We start from the raw sequence: 21,264 nt of genomic DNA, 5'->3' as shown, positions 1-21,264 counted from the left end.
CACTTTGTGAGTAATGACCTTATTACGTTAATATTCGACCTTCGCGTTAACTGAGAGTAATGTTGACTGACGTCGCTTCGACGTAAACATAGCTACAGTTGGATGCTCTGAATTTGTTTCTATATAGGTGATCATATATATAAGGTGAGTAGTTACTATAAAGAGAGAGAGAGAGAAATGGGGTTTAACGACCACTCGACGCAAACTAGGTCATTTCGGGACTAACATATGTTTTAATTTTTTATTTCAATAATTCCCTTGCGCGTAGGGGTCTTTTAGCAGTGGGGGGAAACCGGAAGACCCAGAGAATACCCACGAGGTTGGACAGGCGACCCTACTTCTTGTCACGTACAACCGGGGATTCGAAATCAAGCCAGTTGACTCAATGACAGGCCTCATGCTACAGCGCGCACATGCTAACCATTCGCCCCCCCCCCCCCCCGTTACTTAAAGTGATTCACACCAGTATTTGTATGAAACCTTATGGATGTCATGTGAACGTTTTGTGAACATATGCCATAACCTGTATTTATGGGAGACATAATAATCCATCTTAAATAAAAATTGCAGCAGACATTATCCTTTTTTAAGCTCTAGAACTATATAGGATAAGACGGATCATTGGCCCGATCTACTTCTGTGTATACGTTGAACTGTAATAGTTAAAACTGTTTGGGCTGGGGTTGTTTTTTTTTCTTCAAAATTTAGGCTGTGCATATAATGTAATTTTTTCCTTTCGAGTCTACTAGTAGGTAAATCATAATTTTTACTGTCATTTTTCTGCTTTTCAGATGCCGAGAATATATAAACGTATTATAGGTATACCAAGAAATTCGTGGGATGTAATTGTTAGGGAAAGGGCCATCACTACTGTTCGAAATGCCGACGTGTGAATAAAGCGAGCCAGTAGAAGTTAGAGTCCTCAAATCCACGTGACGAAGACGGGTGAACGATGAGAATATATTTGTTACTGGTGCAAGCAAATCATTGGGGCGTTTTAAGATTATTGTAATGCGAAAAAACTTTTTTGTTCTTTTTTTGAATAATTCAATATTAAATCTGTAAACATACCCAGCAAAACTTGAAGCCGAGTTAATAGAATATTTAATACAGATGGAAGGGGTGCTGTTTGGTAATACCGCATCGGATGTATGAAGATTGGCATATCAATGGCTGTTAAAAACAATATTCAACATCGCTTTGATGAAGAGAAACGAATGGCGGGAAAAGATTGGCTTAAATTCCTAATTTATCATTAAGGACCCTCGAGGCAACATCAGCCACAAGAGTTATATTAATCTTATATTGTTGATGAAACGGGACTTTCAACAGTACTGCAGACCATCAAAATTATTGCTATAAGAAGGAGCGAAGACAGGTGGGTCACTTACGTCAGCTGAAAGAGGGAAACTCATCACAGCTGAAATTTGAATGAGAGCTACGTGTTCTTTCTTTCCTCCTATTCATTTTCCAAGAGTGCGAATGAAACCGGTGCGCCTCCTGGATCTCTTACACAATGCCACCAGCCCGGACAGATGCAGCTGGGTATATTTATGGTTACGTCATTTCATTAAAGTTTCGGGCGCAACGATAGAAAACAGAGTTCTCCTGATATTGGACGGACATTCAACACACACCATGGAATTTTAAAATATACTGAGCCTGTTTTGTTTGTTTAAGATTAGTTCATTTTTATTGCTGTGATTTTCAAATGGTAATCACACCGTATATTTAACCATGTGAACTGAGATAATTCTTCTCACCTCTGGCGTAATGAAAGTGACAATTTTTAGATCAGAATAAGAAATCACGAACAATGAAATGGGTTGAGGGGGGGGGGGGCTTAAAGCAGATACCGTTGGATGTTAAAGCTAGACAACATTGGTGTCAGTCATTCTCACATTTGTGCGATAGAACTGGTTAAACTGATATAACAGATACACGGTCGAATTTCTGCTCACTAATAATTCCTTCGAAGACCAAAAGTGGTTATATGAGACTGTGGGAGGATATCTGACAATTCCAAAAAAATAATTGACTGTCACCAGACGAGAAAAATAAAGTCCGTGCATTACCATGTTTTTTATTAAAAACAAGGGAATTTACGGACCATTTCGATTTTTCTGCTTTTCCCTTATCTAGTGACATTCAATTACTTTTATGAATTATCAGATATCCTCTCATAGCCTCACATAACAACTTTTGGTCTTCGAAGGAATTATTAGTGTGCAGAAATTCGCCCGTGTATCTGTTATCACATCGTCACTTCAGTCAGTTATATAGAAGGATAACTCGTGTTTTCCTTTTGCGTTCGTCACTTCCCTTTCTTGAAAGCTTCATAACGCATCTGTCGTAGTAATGATCTCGGAGTTAAAATTATATTGTTTAACCAGCTCTATCACCAATATTGTCCTTTAACACCCAACACCCTTATTTCGCCTCATTCAATCTATATGTGTCCAATCAGTTCAATTCGGCTATTTTTCATATCTTCGAATTATCTTCGATGGAAAGAAAATGGAATTTTGACATTATCAACCAATTCGACTAGACAATAGATCGTATATAATACAGTTCTATGACTAGACTATTCTCCGGGATAAGATGACCACTTAAACATGCATAATGCAAGAGCTAAATCTGCCTATTGCAGGTCTTTCTTTAGGCCTGAAATGTTTTCTAAAGTATTAATTAGACATTAATTAACTGATCCAGGCCTGAATCAACTCTCGATGGCACCCGATTTCTCCGATATTAAATAGATTAGAATGGTTCAGCGATACATTGATTTAATCAAATATGGAGGACCGAGACTTAGCTTCGATCAACCAGTACGGTGGTTGAAATATATTGCACACGTCTGTCAAACCTTCAAAGGCTAATATCTTCGCTTGCAATAGAGTAATTTGAATAAAAAAAAATTCAAATTATTCATTTTACATCATCTACTTTCGAACTATTATAGCAAGAATGGCTAGTTCTTTATCTAAATCTTACATAATGTATCTTTAACCTTAAGATAGTGGGTATTTTTTGCAAACGTGGGGGATCTTTTCAGTAGGCTTAATTAACACAGAAAATGAACCCTTCTAAGCTTGCAAGAGCTTATATGCCTTCATCTAAAATTTTGGTTGAAGTCGTCATTAAACCAATGGAAATGGCCCCAAATCTTAAACTGCTAAGTTTCGTCCGTTTAACACAAACTGAGCAATTTCAGCACATATCCACTGGATCTGGATAACTGAAGTGTTGTTTGTTTAAGAATTTTCCTAATTGTATGGATAACTCATATAATATAGGAATTGGGTCTACTAAAATCATCTCCCTGTACACAAAATCGATATGGTGAAAGTCAATTCGCCCACTCTCATTTGAATAAGACATATAAGTCCACATAACCGCAAGTTCTAAATTTACTTTTATTCTGTGACGTAAATTATATTGGCTGTATAAGAACACCTGCATCTCGTTCTTGTGGGTCATTGTGACATGTCAATTTGACCAGTGCCATCGTAGTTCCGTATTACTATGACAATGAAAAAATTTAAGCATAGGGATCCGGCATATTTTTGGTTTATTTTAATAGCCATAAATGTTTATGAATAACAATGTTAGCCCATCTTTCATTTCATAAATCAATTCACGCTCTTTTCCCGAATATTCTTCACTGGTCAGTATCTATGCATGAATAATACGCCATTATGTCGCAATATGATAACATGGGAGCCATTGAAAGCGGATAATAGGCCTGTAGGGTAAAATTATATTTAAATAGCCTAAATGTAGGCCTATAATTTTTTAAATCAAACTATAACATATAAATTACAGCTGTTGTATTTGTACGTCTATAACAGCCCACTTTATAACATAGAAACAGATGTAGGTTGTAAACACCAAATTGATCAGTAATGTATTGAATGGTTATCCCGTTATAGGTTTAAAGAAGCGGGGCCCTTTGATTCACAGGTTAAAATAAAATGTATCCCCATAAGTGATTAAATTTTGTTATTATATAAATTTGTTAACTTTTTCTTTTTAAGGTTGGTAATATAAAACATTCGTGGTACCATTTCTAATATTTTCTGCGGAAACTATTTCCTTCAATTTAAATGTAGCATATATCTTCGAAGAAAGAGTTTCTAATATTCCTACGAAGCCAATCTCATCCAATTTATAGGTAGATATAGCTTTTAGAGAAACAGTTTCTAATAATATTTCCTATACAAAACTGTCTGAAGAAACCATAATTTGGGGGTCATTTTCAGTTTTAAATCTTAATTTCAAGAAATTGTTATAGTTTTTATTAAATTCTAAAAGTCCTATAAATCGAGCACTAAAAATATGTTTTGTCCCACCTAATATCTTGGTTTGCCGACAAGGCCCGGTGATATCAGTTAACGAACTAATTTCCGACGTACGTATCTATATAACGCTTTAGTGAAATACATTTTAATCTGCCAAGGGAATTCGTTTCTCTTTTTTTTTTAAATTGATGTGATGTTTTCCAATTCCATAAGCCATGCAAATTTTGCAACGAAATATCAATAAATAAAGAAGTACTTGTACTAAATATCAAGAAGTACTTGTACTAAATATCAATAAATAAAGAAGTACTTGTACTTTTTTTTTACTTTAATATATACATGTACATATATAATTATATACCGCGGGGGTTGTCACTGCCATCCGAATACCCAATGCCCACGCTTCTGCTATAAAAAGGACGCCACAAAATTTATAAATGAACAAAAATAATGAAATGGGAAGGGCTGTTGTATTATTTAACTGCATTTTATTGTGCAATAATATGATCAGTCGTAAATCTTGATATTTTCAATATATGGAAGTTTAGAAATGTCTTTTAAAAGGCTCATCGTTGTTATGCCCATCCTTATAAATTTGAAATATGGGGATCCTATTCTAGCGCGAAATAATTCTTACTGTCATAAAGGGTCTAAAGTGACTGAACAGAATAATATATTTATGTTATAATATATTTGAGTATTTTCTTTATATAAAAGTTCATTTAGGGTGATGCATTTCACGTTTATAGGCCTATTAATTGTGTTGCTCTGCTTTGCGTCGATGTATCAGCACTTTTATATCTTATAAAAAGAAGTTTATCGTGAGGTTTTAGTTATGGATAATCAGTTTTCCGTTATGCCCCAAGTTCCCGAAAGCAAAATTCATAGCTATGGAATTAGCCATATGTGATGGGTGTTCTTTTTTTTTTTTTTTTTTTTTTTAATGAAGAGTTGAAACCCATAGTCATACTTCAAACTTTGTTGGCCGAAATCAATTTATTTATGAAGCACGTTTCTAATAACCGTGTATAATGAGACGATGGATAGGGGCCAAACTGGATTTTCCTGCCAAAATTACTACGCGTTGTTCACTTTATAGGCTAACCTGTGGCGTAACCTATCTTAAATCTTAATCATAACTATTATGAGCATTACGACCATTTGTCAACTCTAATGTAATAGAGCTCTTAGTGTTTAAAAATTATTTGCAAAAGTCATTATATAAATCAATAACCATGAACTGCTCTCCTCTCTTAATACAATGACTGGTCCCTGCATCAAGAAGATGGCTGCAGACGAAAAGTAAGAAGGTGAAGATTTTGAACAGGTGGTTTATTTCTGTGTACCGGTGACAATCCTAGCCCGATAACCCAGGTTGGTGAGTTACAGACGGGAATTGATCAAATCCTTATCTTTTACACGTTGTCCATGAAGGAAAGTGGTGTAAAATTGCCATCAAATGACGCTTACTGTGACGACATTTTCTCTCGCAATATGTTGAGTGAAGGCAAGGCGTTTCATATCAGGGTGTCTAAATTGTGGCATCGTGTGATAAGTAAACAAGTTATTTATTCCCTTTTAAACCATTCCTTCATTTATCAAATGTATGAATGAGAATGTAGGTGACAACCAAGAACTGAAATATTTATAATTATAATCACAATATTTTCTACGAAGTAACATTTTTATACGAAGTCACTTTCATAAAATCATCAAATTATTAAGGGAGCATCCATTTTATTTTTTTTTAGATTCGTATCTAATAAACATTACAATACAGAAGCCTATTGTTTTTTAAAATGTATAGCGGTAATCTGTAATTCTGTTTCAGTAAGAAAATATATTATGTACTGAAATGTCTCTTGTTGACCATTGTCATTATATAAGCTGTCCTTAAGTGGTCCGAATCGGCTTGATTTCATCATGAACCACTACACAGACACATTGGCTTTTGAATACAATGTAACCTTCAGTTATCTTGCATGTATATGTTCTTTTCAGAAAATTGCTGTCTGAATTTTGAATCACTTTCAAAAATCTTGTGGACACTAATTTATTTATGACAAATTTGAAATAATTAAGTACGGGTAACATCCATCTTAGGTGACTCAGCGATGTATCATAATTAATGTGAATTTAGTATCCTTTTGCTCAAAAAGAGCTTGTGCAATATTATGGGTTTGTACTGTGAATGCCTGTAAATCTGCTATTTAATTAAGGACTTACACTAGATTATCCGGTAAAAAATATGCACTCTATACAATATTGAAATAGTAATAAAGCCTATGTAAACCAGCTTGATTACAGGACTAAATAGAAAAGAATTGGTCTATAGATAAGTTGTGACCAGTTAATGTATAGCCTCAGTTTCACTTCAATAGATGGTCGATATCTTAACTTAATTTAAGCAAACCCTAAAGTACGGTAGTAAAGAAAATAAACCATTCCACTTTGGTAAAATATTTAGTGACTTGCCCTGGATTAGACTTCATCATGCAATGATTACAAAGCAGAAATTAGTGTGTGCTCTTCAACTTTTAATTTTAATCTACCTTATCAAATTCACCAACCTGAAGTAATAAAAGTTCTTTTGAATAAGTACCTTTGCTCTCAGAATTTAATGGTGGTCAAATTATTTCTTTTTTTAATGTTGATCCTAAATATTTCAGGTTATCCCTAAAAGCTCATAGAAAATGTCTCAGTTGAAAACAAAACGGAAACATGCTGCCATGACAGCTGAAGTTGTCCCCATACCCTCAACAGCATTAGTAGCTATTGAGTCTAGTTCTTCAGAAGGGGATTCCACCAGTGAGAAGGGTGAAAATGGAGATAAAAAGATTAAATTGATAGAGAAAGAATCAGCAACAAAAGAAAGCAAAACTCCTGAAGAAATCCAGAAATTTATGGAAGAGACTTTTGATGTTCGTCGGTCGTTTATCGATATTGAAATGCCGGGAATACCGTCAGTGATTGAAACCTATCCATATCTTTTCACCAGCAAACAGATGCTTTTAGAATTTCAGAGAATTACCAAAGTCGACCTCGACCATACGATACAAGAATATTGTGTGAAGTATGCCCTGGGAATAATAGAAGCTGCCAAATCCTTGTCTGGGGCTGCCCCTATATTAAGGCAAGCTGAAGCGGCAAAGCAAGACAATATTGCACTGCGGCAATACTGGGAGATGGTGACAGCGTTGTGTTTATTGCCATTAGTATTCCGAGAAAATGTTGTTGAAATGATCCGTGAAATTAAAGATGATGAAGAAGTTGATGCGCAAGGACAGGTTGTGCCAATTCTGATTTCAAAAGGAAGCATCTTTAAGAGCGACGAGTTCTTTTTAGTTGCAGAGGAGACAGTATTACAAGAGTTCGAGGAGTTCACCATGGCTTTTGCCACTTTGTTTGCGTCTTATTGGGTGTTTAACATGCAATTCCCTCACACTTTATACAACACTTATAACTTTGTCCAGAAGGCCATTCTACATGTTCGCGACTTGACACCGACCCCACCACAGTGCAAACAGCTGCAACAGAAATTACAAACATGGGCTCGACGGCACGGAGATACACCAAGTCGTGGTAGAAATTGATCTGTTGTTTGTAAAACAATTTATTGAACTCTGTCCCCTTGAAATTATTAGATCGAAATAACGTTGATCAGTTAATGTTCATATAGAGTGCTACTGTAAACCTTTAATTATCAACTCTAGAGTTGTTTTCATTCGGTATATATATTTAATGTATTTTGCACATTATTTGAGTATCCAAATTTGATGTTGATACTAGTCATAGACGTATTTGTCATTGAGAGCTTGTTATCAAAATTAGTGTCTATCTAGTTTATTTTCTTATAATATGACCATATTAATTCATGTTGTTTCATTAATCAGTTTTTATGGCTTATCAGTAAATATGCTTCAATTGTACAAAGTGCAAACACATTTGACATTGCCTTTTCTAAAGCTTACTGCTCATATGTGTACCCATCAAATATCAGTTCTTTAAATAAATGAGCTTACCTATTTTATTTCATGAATATGAAATAAAAATTCTTAGTAGGCACAGCTGCATGTAAAATTTTCTTATTGGAGCAAGTTTATATAATGTTAAACTCCTAAAAGAGCATTTGAAATAATTTGATAATTTGGAAATTTAATCACTGACTTGTAACTTAAGCTAGAAATGATGTTCTGTTTCGAATGTAAGCCAAATTGTCCCCTTTAGTCAAGTATTTATATGTATGAAGTACACTTTGTAGAATGTTTATGAAATATTTATATTGAGTGTCATCTCATTATCAGTAATTGTTACATTCAATTATACTTCATGGAAGTTATGTCCCTTGTATTAAATTGCCCATCTAACATTTTAAATTTTTAACATATTCAAGATGTTAGAGAGATGTGCCTTTATTTGGAATTTAAATTCTGAATAAACATTTAAAGAAATAGAATGAGTTAATTGAATTTGGTACGGTACCGACTGATAATCAAAACCTTTTAATTTTTTCCTCATACAGCTGAAATTCTTAAATAGTCAGCAACATAATTATATATGTTTCAATTGAAGATAATCTTTCTGGTCATAAAATTGTAATTAAAATAAAAAACATCCCTAGCTAAGATCACTGATAGCCATGATTATAGTCAACTAAATTTGTCATTAATTCGAATACACAGTGTTTCATTTAACCATCCATACTTAAGAATGGCCTTTGTGAGAAGGTTGAAACATTGACAATTTTTATATGTGGCTGGCTAGAAAGTAGGGAATACATGTATTTCAGATAAAAGCAGGTTTTTGATTAATATTTGAGAAATATACATGTACATGTAAAAATAAATTAGTTCCAACAAAAATATTTTAAATACATATTTATTCAGATGAAATACTGTATCTAAAAAGTATTGCAACTTTTTTGTATAATGTTGAAGGTAGTATTTTATTGTGTTTAATACTTTTAATATTATACCTTATCTTTAAGAAGAGGGGGTTGTTTTCAGAGATGAAATAATGGTTATGGTTATTGTGTTTGTGGATTTGTTTTCAAAATGCATTTATAATTTCTTAATGTGCTTAACTGTGACTGTTCTATTAATAACTAGATCTATGCACATTGTAGTTTGTTTACTATCAATGCTAATCTATAAGCAGGAAGCTTTGTTATATTTTAAGCATTATTATTTTGTTATGTTTGTTATTATTTTACTTATTTATTATAACATATATATAAAATATAAGCCTTTATATTATCGTTGTTTCATTTATTGATTGATAGTTATCACAATAATCTATAATGTTATCTTGTATAAGACAGTATAGAACATCTGTCGGTTATTTTACTACTAAAGGCAATTATAGTAGACTAATTTGGTTTTTTTTTTGGTTTTCAAATTTATAATATTACTGCATTAGTGCTCAAACGAATAATGTGGTCTTCTTGTTGCCATTAATATTTTTAAAGGAAAAGAATAATTAATCAGAGATGGCTTGTACCTATTATAACACTTCATACTTTTTGTTGTTTTGAACAACAGGTTACTAATTTTAAAATGTTCAACTATTAATAACTTTGTAAAAAAAAAACAAATCTGTAAACTCATAGCAATACTGTCATTAATTTATGAAAAACAACCTCATCCAGTATTGAAAAATACCGCTACTATATTATGGCCATCAACAAACTTATAATTTTACAAATTTTCACATTTTTCAAATACATTTGGAAACTTTAATTCCTATATTATTTGTTGGCAACCAAAATAACATTTGACCTGTAAACGACTTTATAGAGAGGTTACAATGCATATTATTAGCTTAAACTGTTCTAATTTCTAAATTTACTATGCATATTCAACAATTAGTATTATAAAAGGCTGATTAATGACAACAAATTATTTTAGCTTGTATACTCGTTTGAGCCCTATTGTATATATATTGAAGTTAAAATGAAATTAATGATAACTTTTTTTGAAAATTTATAATATTTATAATTAAAATTCTTTAGTTACACCTTTGAAACTGCATATACCTTGTGTCCATGTTAATTACATGAATTTTAACTTGTAATTTACTAAATCCAGATAAAAAGTGTTGGGTTGTACTTACATATATCGCGTTGTGTTATTGCAATAATTATGGTTATACTAGTGTTCCATACCTACGCTGTTTAGTGGGGAAAATATCAAATAAATTTTAACCCTCCCACTGCTTAGTTAAACAGGCCCGTTAAACTACATGTTTGTGCAATACATTACACAGTAATTAAAGTTCTTCTTCGGCTGTATTTTTAAGAACCAGATTTAAACTTGTAGTGAATATTTAACTGGAAAGTCTTGACTGAAAAATATATTTTTCTTGGACACGGGATTTATGGTATAACAAATTCGTACAGTACTAATTCTAATGTGTGATGTGCCTTTGCAGAAAACAAATGTCCTGTTTATGCCCCATCATAATATGTTTGGTGCAAAATTAAGGTGAGAGGTTGGTTTAAGATCTTTCAAGTTCTGAATAATTTAAAAGGGATACTTGGTTGAAGCATTTAGATTGAAACTAGAAGAGTTCTTATTTTTTTCTTGGAAAAGATAATAACATATATAGATGTGTTCCATTCTTCTTTCGTAACAATATCACTACTAATATGAACAGGTTTTATATCCAATGATATAGAGTACATGTATTTGCACTATATTTTTGTGATTGTAAATTATTGTTGATGGGAATATTGTCTGTTACAGTGTATTTATACAGCTTCATGCACTTTATTTATATTTATATCAGATATTGTGATTGGGTTACTTGCTAAATGTATTTAGGGTTCAATGTTAGTATTTTCTAGATTTTACATACATTTACACCAATGCTTAAGTTAACAAGGTCACTCCATTTCAGTCAACCTATCTTTATTATTATTCTATAGTTAGTTATATATAAATTATTTGTTTTGGGGTGGTTTTTTTGTCTTATCTCGGTATTTACTGTAAGTTTGCATTTTATAAAATGATTATTTTTATTGTAAAACAGACAATTGGAAATTTACAAAATTTTATAGTTTTGTGTCATTTGTACAAATAACAATTGGAAATTTACAAACTTTTATAGTTTCCTTTAAAAAAATGTTGTCAGCATTTTTGATAGATAATATTTGGTCTTCCAATATAAACTTTATAGCTTTAACTCAGATTTCATTGAATTTCTAACATCATTTTATGATTCCAGTAGGTAACATGTATTTTTATATGAGTTCTACAGAATGAAGAATATACAGATTTAAACCTCATGTAATTTTATGACAAATTTCATTCCATCATATATATTTTGCAATAAGTAAGTTCACAGGGCAATAATTACAGGGTGCAGTACTGACAAGTTCAACTGTATGGGACCAACAGATTGATTATTTGAAGAAAACCAGTTGATGCATGAAGAGTGAAGTAAGAGTGTGGATTGGTCTTAGTTTATCTAAAGTCATACTTCAGCCATTTTGAATTTCTCTATTTTAATCTTTCATGATGTGTTTGTAAATAACAATATTAGATTCAAAGTATCTAAATTTCAGTAATTCATTTCCGTCTATTTCTGTCTACTTCTCAAAGGGAAGGTCCCACATTTTTACAGGATGCAGTTAGTAAAAATGGGTATTAATATAAATCAAATTCCATAATGTATGTAGCCAATTAACCTTGTTTAAAAATTCAAATCAAAATATTGAGTCATTTGGAAATTTTTGCAAGATTTGCTTGTTGGGTTATGTAATTCATTTAAAGAATTTCATTCTTCAGTTCTGTCTTCATAAACTGGGTTGGTGCAGAAAAGTAGGAAGTTAAACCCAATTTCATTTCATTTCTCAGTTGTTAGAGTGACTGGGTAATTGTGGCAATCACTTTTACAATAAGGACACAATTATCCAAGCACTTACACAGCATGGAATTTGGGGACAACTTATGGCCAACCTTGTATGAAAAAAGGTTTTCTAGTTTTTCACCCAAATTAACCTGGTTTTCTTTGGCACTAAAGTTTATCTTGGACTTCTCCTTTGATACTTACATTTTACCTTAAATTTAAATGCAAGTGCAACTGTAGCTATTGCAATATCAGCACATGTCTCATTTTAGAGTGTTAGAGCTTTCTATTCTATAAAAGACAAAACATTCACACATGTATTTTGACCTATGTTCTTTAATATATTTTGGGATTTATTAAAATGGTGTGACCTTGGTATATAGAAATATATGTAATAGTTAGAGACACCAGATGTGTGGGCTTCAGTGCAATTTGTGCTTCACTAAAATAAAGTTATTTAAAAAAAGAAAACGTTGTCTTATATTATGTTCAAAGTCCAGATTGGGGTGGTTTAACCTGAATATGGATGGGTCCTATCAGCACCTAGTTGCAACCAAACTGGATCTGGTTCTGTCATGGTTGTTTAGCCACACTGAATCCTTGCGGCACCACGTAGAGTGTATGTATAAGTATTTGGGAAATGGAATTTCTGTTACGTATTCCTTGATCTGCTGCTTGGAATGATAGCGCAGGTATAAAAATGCGATCCTTGAGTTCGATTAGAAGTTGCTCAAACTTGTACATGGCCTTTGCAATGTTTATCAGCCTACAATTAATCTGTTATTAAGAATTAGTTGCCAAACGATGACAGAGTGTTGAAGGACAAATAAAATTAATATAGTAACGACGAGACCGATGAGCTCACCTGGTACGTCTTCAAGTGGGATTTACAATATCTTCATTTTGTCTTATATCTCCCGTAAGATCTTTCTTGACTCACAATAAGGGCGCGATATTGGAATCTGTTCTGACATTTGACCTGACCCAGGAATAAATATCACAGGGTGGACAGATTCTAAAACACAGAAGGCTCCATGCGCGGATTTAGAGGGTGGGTGGGGGTCTGTAGCACCATGGGTCGTTTGTCAGATGTGGACAGCGGGCCTCCGACAAACCGGTCGCCACATCCTACGTATAACCTATGCATCTTTTCTTACAACATATCTTAAAACCTTGTGATCGTCTAGTATTTTCACTAGCTTCTTTGGCTTCCCCTTCACGCTGTGCATTTGCTTCTTACTATCTCAGTAGTTAAGACGTTTGTCTTACCGGGAATAACAATGCAACAGTTCGTTTTTACATTTTATATATCAAGCTGCTTACATATGGTGCAATGCATAATAGATAAAAATAAAGCCATTCTCTCAATACCAATCCAACCAGAGCGAGTCTTCTGATAGAAATTGCTACATCCTCTCCCAATGAAATCAAGCGGCTGTCTCCCGAATGCTCAGAAATAGTTTTGTAGCTTCGGGTTTTGACGTTCAACTATCTAATTGTTCAAATATGACGCAATTAATTATAGTGATTGGTTAAAGATACATTGTGGGAGATTAGATAAAGAGCTGACAGTTCTCACTATAATAGGTTAAAAATAGATAATGTAAAGGTATTTGCTGAAAATTTCAGTCAAATCGATTCACTCTGAACCGAGAATTTAGCGATTTAATTTTCGGCCTAGCCCCGATCATAATTACTAAAGTCGGTACGATAAAAAAAAACATAGCCTCGAGTATCCATTTCATGAAAGTTTAGCAGCAAATCGGATCCTAATCCAGTAAATATCACAGGCTAGCGATGACTCCGAGCGTTGCTTATGATCTGGATAAGTTAATTAATGTCTAATTAATAATTTAGATAACATTTCAGGCCTAAAGAAAGACTCGCAATAGACAGATTTAGCTCTTGCATAATGTTTGTTTAATTAGCCTCATGACGTAGAAAACCACCCTTATATGGATAGTGGAAACTTACACCAAAAACAAGTGTCTATGATAGGAACGAACGAACACCCAAAGTTTCACACGTGATATCTGTTATCAACCTAGAATTGAATGTTTACCAAATTATAACTCTTTTTTATATGTCAACTTCAATAAGATATAAAATAATGCTATTATTAATTTAAAGAGCTCGGTATAAGGTAAAAGATCCCTTGAATCCTTTATAACGACCATACCAACATATATAGGATTATATACGTATACATGTAGAACAAATTTCGCCATCGATATTACATTACCTTAAGATTTGTGCGATATTTTAAGGTAGGAGACCCTTAAAAAATTCCATTTACTAAACCATATAATTATATAATTACAGTATTCATGCAACATGCACATATGTATAATTACTATACGATTAACATACAAGATTACATATGATCACAATATTTGCTTCAATAAGTATCAATGAAAACACAAATAAACACATGCAATCGATCTCCAAAAGTTCATCACTGCACTAGAAAGTTCTGTAACAATTCACTTTAACCTAAACACAGAAAACACAATTGTAATTGTTTGTTAAATCTTCAAGTGGCCTAATTTCAAAATACTATAACACATCACTTCTAATTTATAAAGTTCAGTTTTCACTTTAAATTTTATCTCAGGAAATCTCAATTTGGTAGACTGGTAAACCATTTCTTCTTCTTGGATTGCTATTGGTCTGTTTCAGGTACCAGTTTCAAGTTGAAAATTTTCATTTTTCTTCTAAGTATGATTGGTTTTGAACAAAGTACAAATTTTATCCGTCAATCAAACATGTGATTGCCATCAGACCAAGAAATAACCATTTTTAATTTTAAATCTTTATTTTAATATAACTATAACATTATTACTCCTAAATCTTATTACCAACTCTTACTTTTCATTAAAATTAAACTTCATTTAATTATTAAATAAACTTTGATATGTCTCTGGATAGTAGAAACTTACACCAAAAGTTTTACACTTGATATCTGTTTACCAAATTAAAACTCTTTTTTATAATATGTCATCTTATCAATCATTCATTTTCATGTTCCATTCAATACATGTATGTTAAGCCAATTTCAAGATACAAAATAATGCTATTATTAATTTAAAGAACAAAAATTCTAACAGTCCTTCTACAGGTCCCATATTATCTATCTTAATTTTTTTTTTTTTTTTTGCGCCCACGGTTATAGTGAATCGTCACATTTTTTATTTGATTTTGATGAAACTTGAAATACAGGTTTATACCCCAAAGATATCGGATCCATTCGATATTGGCATGTATCGGATCGCAACTTTATGGATTATGGCCTTGATTGTACGGAAAATCAAGGTTTTAGCTTGTGGACACTCTAAAGGTCACAATTTTTATTCGATTTTGATGAAGCTAAAAATGTATGTTTATAAACCAAATAGCTCGGTTCCGATTTTCTATGCCAAGTGTGGTGATATGTGTTAAGAATTTTGCATTTGAAGCTTCGAAGAGTGTGTAGCGGCGGACAAGACAAGTACGCCCGCTACATTATTGAAGCTTATAAACTCCAAGTCAATCGGATTATAACTTTAGGAGTGTAAATGAAATGAAATGAAATGAAATGGAGTTTAACGTCCTACTGTTCTGCTCCTAACCTAGGCTAATGAAGACGGGCATACGCCATACAGTGTGCTATGAGGGAAATTTTGCCCGGACAGCGGCACTACAGCCTACTCTTATATCGAATTCCAACTGCCAAGGGATCTTTTACGTGCACGCCAATGTGTACGGGACCTCGGTTTTTCGTCCCATCCGAACGACTAGACAGCTTTCCTTATCAGCCCCTCCGTCCTGCATCACTGACAAGGGAGAACCACGCCGGAAAATCTGGATGAACTTTCTCGGCCAATGCAGGGATAGAACACCCGACCTCCAGACTAGCGAGCTAGCGTCCTACCCACTTAGCCACGTGATCCCCCTTTAGGAGTGTATAAAAAGTTATAGGTTATATAAAACACGAAAAACAAACGAAATACAGAACTAAGTCAAGGAGATAACGGTCACAAGATACACAAATAATTTCTTTGACGGAATATAGCCCGGTTGGCGGGGGCGTAAATGTAGGGGATAGGGGAGGGGTGGTAGCCCCCCCCCCCCAACACACACACACCTCCACGAAAATATAGTCCGTCCCGAATAAGTGCAGTCGGTCTAAAAATTATGCATCGGCAACTAAATGGATAATGGCGTAAACAAACAATGCCAAAACAGAAGGGAAAAATCCCAAATAATGTATTTTTTACGTGAATCCGTGCGTAGGCATACGTCACACTATTTACGCAAAACTATAGAAAATAACCTTGTCAACTTGCCGTGTTTGAAAAATTTTGTTTTCACGCTTATTATGTTGTGCGTATCGCCGCCATACGTTGGTCTAATAAAGAAATGAAATGAGGTTTAACGTCCTGCTGTTCAGTCTTCTGCTCCTCTATAGGCCCTACTGGGCTAATAATGAACACGGGCATACGCCATACAGTGTGCTATGAGAGAAATTTTGCCTGACGGCACTCTGGCCTATTCTTATATCGAATTCCAACTGAGTGCCAGGGGATTTCCACGTGCATGGGGCCTTGGTTTTTCGTCCCATCCGAACGACTAGACAGCTGTCCTTGGCCGACTGAGTGGAAAACATATCGGACAATCACGATGAACTTTCTCGGCCGATGCAGGGATCGAACACGCGACTCCAGGCCCGCAGCGAGCCAGTCTTACCCACTTGTGACTTAGCCACCGTGACTCCCTGGTCTAAGAAATGTTTTCCCATGAGGGAAAAAATAGTCGGTCTCAAAATAAGTGCTCACCGCAGTCAGTCTCAGACTAAAAAAACATGCAAAGGTTGTTGTTGTTACGGTATGCCTATATGTACCGGTAATAAAACCTTTTGAGAACATGAAATGAAATGGGGTTTAACGTCCCATTCTTCTGTACCGATATTGGGCTAATAATGAATGAATGCACCCGCCATGCAGAGTATTCCCAACTGTCAGGGAAATTTTGCCAACGACCTACTATAATTTCGAATTTCAACTGTCAGGGGTTCTTTTACGTGCACACTAATGTGCGTACGCATGGAACTCTGCGTTTTTCTTCTATCCGAACAACTAACGTTAAAATGAGCTAAGTTATAGCCTATACATTGAAATCGAGCTCGGGGTAGCCTTATATATTATTAGTAATATTACTATTTTTCTATTGGCCTATAGATATATAGCGGGGGAAATCAATAGAAAACAGGGTAAACTTGAAATAGCCTAAACATAAGTTATGATCTATAAGATTTGAACAATTGTAGGCCTATATAAATTATAAACAATCCCCTAGTATATTAATTTAAATTATAAACTAAAGGCGTTTGCAGTACGTTACATTTCAGAACCTATGTTTTATATAGTAAGCCCATGTTGTAGGCTGCGCATGTATTTCATTTAAATTTAAAATGAATCATTGCGGCCTTGTCATCTTTTTAATATTTTGACAGTCTGAATAGGCGACAACCTTTTGTACACCTTATCAAAGTCACGTGACTTCCTGCAGCGATAGCGAGCGTGAGATTAGAGGGGTAAACTTAGAAAAAAGTTCTAAGAAATACATCACAAGAGTGGATTTTAAGTGAAAATAACGTTTAAGGAAAGAATCCATGTCACCAGCCTGAGTATAACTTATGAATTGTCTTCACTTTACAATTGAATAATGATTAATTCCGCTGCTGTTATTTCTAACGTTTGTTATTATCATCGGTGTCAATTTCGCTGTCTCCAAAATATGGCCGACACGGTCTAAATTTGTGTTTGTTTTGATTGGCAAAACTCTGTTCAAAATGAGTGATCAGGCTTCATCAGCAATCGATTTTGATTGCCCAAGAACATTGGAGGAATTAAAACAAATCATCGTTGATAAGGATAGGATTATTGAATTTCAATCAGCAAAGATCGAGAAACTAGAAGTGGAATTAAAGCGTGTAAGCCAGGAAAAGACAAATTTAATGCGAAATATAGCAGCCATAAATTTTCCCAACATAAATTCAAGTGATGAGATTGACAGGTAGGTCATGACTAACTTTTATCTAATCAGTACCTGATCAGATGTTTTCTTTTTTTTTCTGACAACAAACAGGGTTAGGGCACGTGATTGTTGCACCGAGGATTGTGGGTTCGGGCTAGGTCTCGGGTTGGCACTAGCCCTGTTTAGCCTACATCTTGTGACTGTGACGAAATCTGCAGATGGCCTTAATATTTAGATCTAACCTTACACTTTCAGTTTTTTGGGTTGTTTTTTTTTTAATTCCCATTATTCACTGTCACAAGATCTGGTTCTGATGTCTTCCGTCTTGCTCCAGCCACAGTAGTGGATCGTCCTATGGAATTCATTTGAGCACATTTGTAGTCATTTGGCTACAAAAAAGTTACTGACCTATAACTCCCTTAATTTCGATTACATTGACCCCAAACTGTACCTTACATAGCTTAACATATAATAAACCACTGAAATAAAGGTGAAACCTTACCGTATAATTATATGATTTGAATAAACCCAACTGCTATGTGAAATTTCTGTTCATTTTAAAATGACTGCCAAACCAGAATCATGTGATTTTACGTCACTCGAAAATACAGAAACTGTTCGGTAATATAAGATTAAGATTTCAGTGTTCCAATCTTCACTATTTGTAACATAATTATTTATTTCCATGCAAACTGTGATGATATGTGAAAATTTGCAACTGAACTTGATTTTACTTGCGCAAAGTCTCGAATTGTAGCTTTGGATAAGACAGGATGCGGGTACAACAGGCATCGATATTTCCGCGCACATGCGCACGGCGTGCGCCATCACATTTGCTTTGAAAAAACTTTTTTGCAGGCACATTTTTAAAGATGTAGCCACGCCGGGCGGCGCCTGCGGCCGGCCCCATTTTTTGCCGCCCAGCACAAATAAAAAATCGAAGAAAGCCGCCCGGTCGTATTTAAACCCCTTCATCCTTCTCTGTACACAAACTCAGTGCTCAAAATTTACCACGGCAAAGCCATGGTAAAAGCCGACGTACGCAAGCCATGTCTGTCACGACATAATTTATTTTTGTGTGCCGTAGTAGACCCTATCATCCCAAATTAGTTTAAAGAAAGATGTATTGATGTTTTGTTTATTTATACTTAGAAGATGTGTAGGCCTAGGTCTATTCATTTTACAATGGTCTTTATATTTGTTTATTTGCCGTAAATAGGTCACCCAGACCAATTTACGGCACTCCGATGTTAAAGGTTTGAATGTCGTAATTGTCCAACACGTGCCTGCATATTTTCACAATGTTTCTTATTTTATTTCTTACCTGTGTTGACCGTGGATTTGCTACGGCCCGAGAGTATGACTAGGAGGACGATGAGAGCTTTCTCAGTTTCTGCCTGACCTGATTCTCATTCCACCGTAATAATAATAGGTAATATTCGTGAGACACGTACAACAACTTACAAACAAGTCAAATAATACATGTTTTAATCATCAATATCTACCTGTTGTCATAATTCGTTGTACTCAAATAAAACACAAACACCATTTTAAGAATCGTTTTAATTTTTAATCTCAAAGTAATAAAGTAATATTTGAAAAAAAACCCAACAAAACAACAAATACCGAAAGGTCCTCAACTTATCTATCCAGAGAAACAGAGTGGGGTGGGACAATTTTATGCTCGGTCGAGTGGTGTCAAAAAGTTTTTAGATCCCTGTATCATTGATGAAAATTAAGTGAATTTGGTAAAATTTGAATATATAAATGGAAATTCGATTTGCACTGAACCTAATACAAAAGGCAACAGATGCTCTGAAAATACACCAAAAAGGGTTTAATTTTCATAAAAGACCACGCCCCCCTCCCAAAAATTTGTTGGCCTCGCTCCACTCGCCAAATATATTTTTACACCACTCACCAAATCCTGGCTACATCCCCGTGTTTCAGTATGACCCTGCAGGCACATTTTCAAGTGTGTGCGCAGGCACACTCAACTTTTATAGAGCCCTGGGGTACAATATTGTAGCTAAGAACAGCCCTGCACACCAATAATGGCAATATAGGCAATTTGATCGGTCACCATCTAAAGAAATATGTTAGATTCCAGTGTAGTAAAAATACTAGAATGTAATTTGAAAATATATAGTGAAATATAGTTGACATCTGAATCTGACATACGGTATAGTGGATTCCTAGATTTGGTTCATATGAGATCAGAGAATTGGTTTGGTATGTTAAATCAACTATTTCTTGTACCTTTCTCGAAAATTTACGAAAACTGATAAAAAATGCCATTGCCTTCCTGAACAAAGATTTTGTGACTGTCACATATCAAGGTAATAGTATTGTTAAAAGCCTTTTTGACAAAGAAGCAAGCATATATCTTTTATCTCTGAGACACTGTTCTGTTAGATCAAATCAGACCAACTACAGAAATCTTGCCATCTGAAAAAAGGATGTGAATGTTAGCATACAACTGTAATTAAGACAGATAGATATAGTGACTACGTTCCCCTGTGGGGCAGAGAGTAGGCCCAACATTAGTTGAATTGCGTGTCGTAAAAAGCGACTAAAATTTGACAACCCCAAAATTTCCACAAAAATAATTAAATTAAATTATGTTCATTTAAAAAGAAAAAGGTCATTGTGTCTAAATTATTTTTAAAATTATTGTTGTTTTGCTATAATCAGGTTTTTTCGGCAAGGTATACTGGCCATCCTTTTTTACTGACATTCCAGCGCTGGGCCATATTGGTGATGATTAGTATGCAAAGCATTTTACAAACTTTAACAAGTTTGATTAGACCACATAAACTTAGTTCTTTTACTTAATTAAAGTAAAAGATAAGATAATAGCAGTACTATACTATTCAAAAAAAGTAGGGGATATTTGATTTTTAAGTGTTATTAAAGTCACCTAATGAAACTGACGAAGAAACAAATGACAAAATGAAATGAAGTTCACATTCATCGATTTATTCCAAATGATCGTTAGACTAAGTAAGGCACAGACTGACCATTATAAGGGTAAAATGATACCCGGGGTCAAACAGCAAAGTTACCACAGCATCACAACCAAGTCAGTAACGGGTAA

General features: G+C 34.3%; 2 protein-coding genes across 6 annotated transcripts in view; both read left to right on the top strand.

The window, feature by feature from the left end:
• The first annotated feature begins 5,550 nt into the window (after positions 1-5,550).
• LOC126828198 (uncharacterized) lies at positions 5,551-12,623 on the top strand. 3 transcript variants are annotated; one of them, XM_050557820.1, is made up of 2 exons: positions 5,551-5,678; positions 6,974-12,623. In XM_050557820.1, exon 2 carries the CDS (start codon positions 6,998-7,000, stop codon positions 7,895-7,897), a length of 900 nt encoding a protein of 299 aa, XP_050413777.1. In that variant the 5' UTR covers positions 5,551-5,678; positions 6,974-6,997; the 3' UTR covers positions 7,898-12,623. The 3 variants fall into 3 exon arrangements, with proteins under 3 accessions (XP_050413777.1, XP_050413778.1, XP_050413779.1); XM_050557821.1 differs by having other exon boundaries at positions 5,554-5,682; XM_050557822.1 differs by having other exon boundaries at positions 5,576-5,631.
• A 5,083-nt stretch (positions 12,624-17,706) lies between these two features.
• LOC126828190 (IQ motif and SEC7 domain-containing protein 2) overlaps positions 17,707-21,264 on the top strand; it is a 119,741-nt gene continuing 116,183 nt past the window's right edge. For 2 of the 3 annotated variants that reach the window (XR_007682937.2, XM_050557802.2), the window contains exon 1: positions 17,707-18,206. Coding sequence is in view for 2 of the 3 variants with exons in the window: in XM_050557802.2 (XP_050413759.1) it covers positions 17,983-18,206 (224 nt within the window). In the remaining variant the exon portion in view is untranslated. The remainder of the gene's footprint in view (positions 18,207-21,264) is intronic. The other variant, XM_050557799.2, reaches the window with a different exon arrangement.

Source organism: Patella vulgata, chromosome 7 (genome assembly GCF_932274485.2).
Source record: "Patella vulgata chromosome 7, xgPatVulg1.2, whole genome shotgun sequence".
NCBI classification, from domain to species: Eukaryota; Metazoa; Mollusca; class Gastropoda; family Patellidae; genus Patella; species Patella vulgata.
The sequence above is the reverse complement of the archived record's forward strand: the minus strand, read 5'-3'. Positions and strand labels throughout refer to the sequence as shown.

Excerpts from the sequence above, each read along its gene's own strand:
- LOC126828198 (XM_050557820.1), top strand. The coding sequence starts at position 6,998 with ATGTCTCAGTTGAAAACAAAACGGAAACATGCTGCCATGACAGCTGAA.